The 7,819-nt window shown below is 37.5% G+C and overlaps 1 protein-coding gene across 6 annotated transcripts in view; it reads left to right on the forward strand.

Moving 5' to 3' along the window:
• Positions 1 to 7,819, forward strand: part of LOC106879882 (ATPase MORC2) — a 167,114-nt gene that overhangs the window by 80,062 nt on the left and 79,233 nt on the right. For all 6 annotated transcript variants that reach the window (XM_014929608.2, XM_014929613.2, XM_014929607.2 and 3 more), the window contains exons 22-24: positions 194 to 385; positions 4,380 to 5,006; positions 6,654 to 6,735. In XM_014929608.2, the coding sequence (XP_014785094.1) occupies positions 194 to 385; positions 4,380 to 5,006; positions 6,654 to 6,735 (901 nt within the window). The remainder of the gene's footprint in view (positions 1 to 193; positions 386 to 4,379; positions 5,007 to 6,653; positions 6,736 to 7,819) is intronic.

A 7,819-nucleotide genomic window follows, 5' to 3' on the forward strand; every position in this document is an offset into this window, starting at 1 on the left:
ATATATATATATATATAATGGGCTTCTTTCATTTTCCCTCTATCAAATCTACTCACAGCCTGAGTAGATTAGGTAAACCTGACAGGCTATTTTAAAAGACATTCTTTTTTTCATATTAGTGCTTATACTCTCAGACGTTTTGCTCTGGTTGCTAAAAATTGATGGTGTTAAATTTTTTAAAATATTCTCTTAGGTCCAAGATGGTTCCACAGTGTTTGTTAGTTCTTACCGAGCAAGGGAACAAGCTCTGCAACCTCCCAAACGATCAATGGCACGTACTGCAGCACAGGTCTATGCTGAACGTCGAGCTGCTGCTATAGAAGAAGCCAAAAGTAAGAAGTCTTCCACTGCAAATAATCGCCGACCAAAGGTGCCGACTAAAAAGGTAAATTTACTGATCTAGCTAACCTTATCTTTCTCTCTGTATATATCTACTTAATGTTTAACTCTGAGAATATTTGTTTTGTATATGGCTGAATGGTTATAATGAATCATCATCATCATTTAATGTCCATTGTTCATGCTGGCATGGGTTGGACTGTTTGACTGGGCTAGCACACTGGAAAGCTGCACCAGACTCCAGTCTGATTTGGCATGGTTTTATACAGCTGCCTTTCTTAACGCCAACCACTCCAAGAGTGTAATAGGTGCTTTTACGTGTCACTGGCATGGGTGCCATTTGCGTGACACCAGGATGCTTTTACGTGCCACTAGCATGGGTGTTAATTTGCATGGCACTGGTATTTTCCATGACTGCGATTTTGCCCGACTTGATGGGTCTTCTCAAGCAAGACATAATGCCAATGGTCTTGGTCATTGCCTCCATGAAGTCCAACGCTCGAAAGGAACTCAGCCACTTTGCCTCCGTGAGGCCCAATGCTTGAAAGGTGTTCTTTACATGCCACCAGCACGGGTGCACTTGGCTTGACAGGTCCTCTAAAGCACAGCATGTCGCCAAAGGTCTTGGTCATTAGTCATTGCCTCTGTGAGGCTCAAAGTTTGAAGATCATGCTTCACCACCTTGTTCCATATCTTCCTAGGTCTACCTCTACCACAGGTTCCCTCCACAGTTAGAGATCAGCACTTCATTACACAGCTGTCCATGTCCATACGCATCACATGAACATACCAGCACAGTTATCACTCTTACACATTACACCTGATGCCTCTTTTGCCTAACTTTTCTCTCAAGATGCTTATACTCTGTCGAACATGTATACTGACATTGCACATCCAACGAAGTATACTGGCTTCATTTCTTTCAAGCCTATGTATGTCCTCGGCTGTCACAGCCCATGTTTCACTGCCATGCAGCATACAGGCATCAAACAATCTGCCTTTCACTCTGAGAGAGAGGCCTTTGTGTGTCCTAAGCTTACACTGGGTACATCTTATGGAGTTTCTACCTACACCTTTATGACAGATTGAGCAGGGTCATCTACTTGAAGGGATTTGCGATTTGTCTACCTTCCTACTTACTAAGTCATTGGTTTTTGCTAGATTAACTCTAAGGCCCTTTGATTCTAGACCTTGCCTCCATACTTGGAAATGTCTAGTTCAGTTAGTGATTCAGCTATAAGAGCAAGGTCATCAGCATAGAGGAGCTCCAAGAGGCAGCCTGTCTTGATTTCCTTTTATTGCCTAGAGGACTATGATGAACAAGAGGGGGCAGAGCACCGATCCTTGGTAAACTCCGACTTGTACCCTGAATTGTACCTTTGTACCCCTCAAGGGTCCAGCATCAGTTGTTGCTACCACTGCCTCCTCCGCTGCTGCTGCTTTTAGCAACCCTTGAATATGTTAGTGTCCTTTAATTTCTGAACTGTTTTGCTGCTGTTTGTTTATGTAGTTTGATCTCTTTATCCATCAGTTTCTAGTAAGATAGATCCGCGAGTAAAATTACTAATAGAGAAACGAAAATAAAACTTTGGAAGCAGCAACGCCACCATAGGTTATGTGAAAACCATGAACATGTTTTCAAGGGGGATAATCAAAGAAAGACTTCAAACAACGTAACATTGTAATACTTCATTTAAAGTAAATATAACAAATGAAAAATCCTTCAAGAATCCATAAAAATTCCCAGATCACTACCAAAATTTCATCATCTGTTCCTCGTATCATTACCAACTTTTCCTGCAAGTTTCATCAAATACTGTTCACAACTTTTTGAGTTATTTTGCACACAGACGGACAAACCAACGCCAATGAAAACATAACCTCCTTCCTTGGCGGAGGTAAAAACATGATAAATACTATAAGTTGCTAGAATAAAATAGTTATGATGTTACATTTTTATGATATTTGTCTTAACTATTTACTTATATTCAAGTAAAAATCTCTGTATCCATTTCAATTGACATACTGAAAGTTTCTCTATTTTGAGGTTTGGGGTTTGTACACATCTGAGCCTTTTGAGCTGTCATTATAATGTCATACACTCAGATTGTACATCTGGTGCTACATACCAGAAAATCCGGAGCGGTACTATACTGCCTCACATAGAATTTTGAAGATTTGGGTTGTAAAGTTTTTGACTGGTACAAATATGTACCAGCCAGGCTGAAAGGGTTAAGGGCATCCAGTTGTAAAAACCTTGCCACAGCAGACAGTTGGAGTCTGGACAGCTCTCTGCTAGCCAGCTCCATGTCAAACTGTCCAACCCATGCCAGTATGGAAAGCAGACATTAAATGGTGATGATGACATGTATGCATGTGTTTTTGTGTTTACCCTTGTGATGATTGTGAATAAGTCATAAAAGGATTGTTTTTTGTTTCCAGTCTTCCATGAAAAACATGTCTGGCCATAGGGAAATATTACTTTGTCTGAAAACAGGTTGGCAACAGAAGGGTTTTGGACTGTAGAAAAACTGTCTCAACAATTTCTATCTGATCCCTGCAAGTATGGAAAACGTTGACATTAAATGATGACAATATATACGTATATATAAAGGTGGCAAGCTCGCAAAATTATTAGCATGCTGGGCAAAATGCTTAGCAGCGTTTCATCCATCTTTATGTTCTGAGTTCTAATTCTGCCGAGGTCAACTATGCCTTTTATTCTCCCAAGGTTGATAAAATAAGTACCAGTTGAGCATTGGGGGGTGGGGGTGGGGGGTCAATGTAATCGACTTACATCCTCCTCTAAAATTACTGGCCTTGTGCAAAAATATGTAACTGATATATATGTATATATATTTATATATGTGTCACTGTGTGAGAGAATTCTCTTGGCAAGCTGAGTTTTTAATGCAGGTTTAGTTGATACACTTCATTTTACTTATTCATTATACCTGTGTTTTCTGGTTACAATCAGTGACCAAGAGATGGATGATTTCTACCAGACTGACTTATGCTAGGTCTAGCAACCCATTAAATGTTAGCAACATTGAGAAGTCAACTTGATTGTTTTTTTTTTTCTTTTTAGAATGTAAGTAATGATATGTTTTTCCTGAAGTCTTACCTTAAACTTTATAACATAACTTACAGGTTGTTGAAGTGAAGTAGGAATGGATTAGTCATAGTTTTATCCACTTGGCCATTTGAATTCTTTCTTTAAGTCTTAATATTATGGTAGGTCTATGGATTTCACTGCAATTTAGAGCAAAATTTATAGAAAGCTATCCACCTACACACACAATGCAACATATATATATATATATATATATATATTTTAATGTACAGTTTCCTGTACTTGCATGGGTTAGATATTCAATGTTTTAATGTACAGTTTCCTGTGCTTGTATGGCTTAGATATGCTCTTCCTGTCATCAACCTTCCCCTATTTTCAAATTAGGTAATATTTTCCCATGGCTGGACATGCTTTCATGGAAGATTGGAAATGAAGGACACCACTTATATGACTATGATACTCGTTTATACAACTATTATGTGATGTTATGACAAAGAGACGCAACTGCCCACAACCTACATTCATACCTGCGCGCGCGCGCGCGCACACACACACACACACACACACACACACACACACACACACACACACATACATACAATGAGCTTCTTCAGTTGCTATCAATCAAATCCACTCACAAGGCTTTGATCAGCCTAGAGCTATAGTAGAAGACACTTGTTCAAGTTTCAACACAGTTGGACTGAACCTTAAACCATGTGATTGGAAAGCAAATTCTTAACTACAGAACCACCTCAACATCTATCGCTATATATTTACTTATACAGATAAATTCATGTTTTAATTTCATTTACACACCATATGTATATTTAAGTTAATATATCAACCTACATGCCTATCTGTTTGAGCTCACGTTCCTCTGTTTTCCTACCTGCTGCCTTTATTTATCTGTTTTCTCCAGTAGTATTTCTCAATAAACATGCACATTTTTATTGCCATTTTATTTCAGACAAAGAAAAAACCAAAGTCCAGGCGCAGATCAGCTTGGAATGAGGATGATGATGATGATGATGAAGATCACTCTGACATTGATGAGGACGAAGAAGAAGTGGTTGTGCCGACCAAGAAATCTCGGCGACAAGCCAAATTGGAAGAAGGAAGCCGTAAAGAAGTGGTGGAGGACAAGAAGGAAGTCAGCAGCAGCAGCTTTAAGGCAAAGGAGAAACGACCCATAATCACAGTGGTCACCGAAGAAGCTGATGATGAGGAGGACAGCAGCAATAATGTAGATATGGACTCTGACTGGGAGGAAGAGAATGGTAAGAGTAGTAGCGAAGGAAGTGTCAAGTCAGCTGTGAAAAAGGAAAAGGGGAAGGAGAAAGAGGAGAGCAAAGTTGATGAGGGCACGGGTGATGATGACGACGAGCAAGATTTAGATAGTGGGAAAGACTCTAATCAATGGTCAGAAGTAAATTCTAGTGCAGACTCCACGAAACCAGTCCCTCAGATCAAAGACAATATTGTACTCAAAAAAGAAGTTGATACAAACAGTTCACCTTCGGACAGTAACATGGTATTATCCATGGAATCGGAAATGGATTTCCCTACAAATGGCCAAACGATCTCATCAGACTATGTAAGTATTAATACACTTCTGTAAATTTATCTTATATATGTTTATTCTTCAGTTTCTTCTATCGGATTGGACCCTAATATTTTGCCATTGTATGTTGCAAAAATGAAAAGTGAGGTTTGATGTTAAGGGAGATAACTCAGTGGGATGTGAATATTGCAAAGAATTGTTTATGAAATACAGCATTTTCCATCTTACACGAATAAAAGCGCGCGCACACACACACACACACACACACACACACACACACACACACACACACACACACACACACACACACACACACACACACACACACACACACACACACACCTGTCTGTCTGTCCACGCAGCACCTGTGCAATTTCTGTATAGTAAATTACACAAACTGACACTGATAGAAGAGTCTTGCCCAGGGAACTCTTATGCTTCAGGAGAAATGATAACCCATGGCTACTATATCCAGTATTGTTTACATGTTGGTAACACTTACTGATTAATTTTTCAAGGGTTTTGTACATTTCTTTTTTGTGAAGTTAGAACATTAGAACAATTCTTACAACTTTAGAATTGATATCAACTGTTGATAAACTCATTTTTGGGATACTGTAATCTGTGTTGAAGATTAAATCTCTAATCAGCGATTTGAGAGGAAATTATTATTTTGACGTAAATAGAGACGGAGTTGATCATATGTTAAGAAAACCAGGGAGATGTATAGCAAGGTAAGCCTTAGGTTAGAACTGAAATGGGGAAAAGAGAGGCAGAATGCTTGATGATCACTTGGTATAGATCAGCAGAGAAAGGAATTGAAGATAATAGTGGTGACATGAAACCCATTAAAAAACAAAAAAAAAAAAGAGCACTGAGCCGAATATACTGGAAGACCTACTGTGAAAGGCCTATGTTCTGTCAAGAATCTAAACAGGTTATCATGATGGTAATAATGATCGCAAGAAATTCCCAGAAATTCCCACTTCCTTGAATTTGTTACCAACAGCACTTTCGTTAATGACTCACATGCGTCTTCCAACCATTCATGTAAAAGAGAGAAAAGTTTTTTTAAAAGCTAGGTAAACAAAATAATTAAGATAGAAGTGTTTAATCCTTTTGTTACTATATTTCTGTTGAAATACACTGTCTTCGTTTGAATTAATTTTGAAAATGATGAAGAATTTAATGAAGTAACTTTGTCTTTGTTAAGCTGGTGTTTTGAACATAAATTGACATGAAATCATGGAAGGTTTTTCAATTTCGATCACTCTAAGACAGGGAGTTTGTATCAAAGAACCAAGGGTGGTTTCAGACAGGTTGGTATGAGAAGGGTTAAATATAGAACTGATACATGTTGGTTAAACAGGTGACTCACTTAGTAGTAACTGAATTGAAATCAATCATTAACGGAAGTAATGATGCCAACATCTTGTTACAAGAAGCTTTTAGCAGTGAAGGGGAAGAGTCTCACAACTTCAGCTGAAAAACTATGTTAACTTCTGACCAACTTCTGAAGGAAGATAATTAAAATTGTAGGAAGTGAGGGAATTAAGTTCATAGGTTATAAGATTAAAAAGAGAAGACTCGCTCATTATATCTAGGTAAACAAAATGAAATTAGTGGTTTTGACTGATAATTGTAGTTGTGTGAGTTTCTGTTGATTTATTAATATTCCAGATCAAACGAAATTCTGAAAAACCTGAGTTTGCTGCAGCTGAACCCAGTACAGATGAACCTGACATGTCTGATGCAGTACCTAGTAAGTAGAATTATTGATTATTAGTTATTGATTTCAGTGTTGTTCCAAGTTAACATGGCTTGGATGATGGTTCTACTAATGAAAGCATACTTGGATTATTATTATGAGCAAGTTTTATTTTTGGGATATTTACTCATGATAAAGATAATCTGTGCATTATGAAATCTAAACGGTTTCTGTATTTGTCAGAATAATGACATACTTTACCTAATATTCAAAATGTAATTTAGGGCCTACTACCTATGACTGTCCCATTTGATGGATTATATAAAATGTATACAACTTTTACATTTCTATCTTCATTTTAATAAGGGAGCCTTTATGCAGTTGCAGTCTGCTAGAAATAGCAACCAATTTTCCCTTAAGTCATTCTCTAGTGTTTTAAAAGGAGAAGGAGACATTTGATAATGTCCTGGAGGTACACTACCTGAAAAATAAGACAGATGGTCACTGCTTAAATACCTTTTATCATAGGTCTGCTCAATCAGGGTGGACCTGGGGCTAAAGGCCACAAGACAAGTTACTTATTCCATATTGCCTAAAGAGGTGACACTTGTGTTTCTTGATTAATAATTGGTTATGTATCGGAAATTCATCAAGTTTCAAAAAAGGCTTGCACCCACTATACACAAATGTTCAGAATTTGGAAAATTATTCCACCTACTGCTAGAATGGAAAAAGAGATGGGAAATTTGTAAAATAAATTTTCTGTTCTACAAGATGAGCTGTGTCAGTTAAACAAATGTATCCATATAAGACAGATGGATGCTTATTTAAGTATACCAAATCCCAGAATATCCTTTTTTTTTTAATATTCATTTATAATAGATGCATGTGTCTGTACACAGAAAAATATGTACTGTATTTTCTGGTACACAAGCCAAAATTTTCAGACCCAAATTTAGAGCAAAAAAAAACAAAAAGCAGATTGAATTTGGAGGACCAAAAATTCCATGTGAAATGCAGCAGGATTTGGAAAGATAGTGACAGTGTTTGACTCTTAACATTGCATGTTTACATCATATATTATGTGAACTTGTATGCTGGAAAATACAGTATTTGTTAACAAAGGAAAGAGTTGTTG

The sequence above is a fragment of the Octopus bimaculoides genome, chromosome 1, assembly GCF_001194135.2.
Source record: "Octopus bimaculoides isolate UCB-OBI-ISO-001 chromosome 1, ASM119413v2, whole genome shotgun sequence".
NCBI classification, from domain to species: domain Eukaryota; kingdom Metazoa; phylum Mollusca; class Cephalopoda; order Octopoda; family Octopodidae; genus Octopus; species Octopus bimaculoides.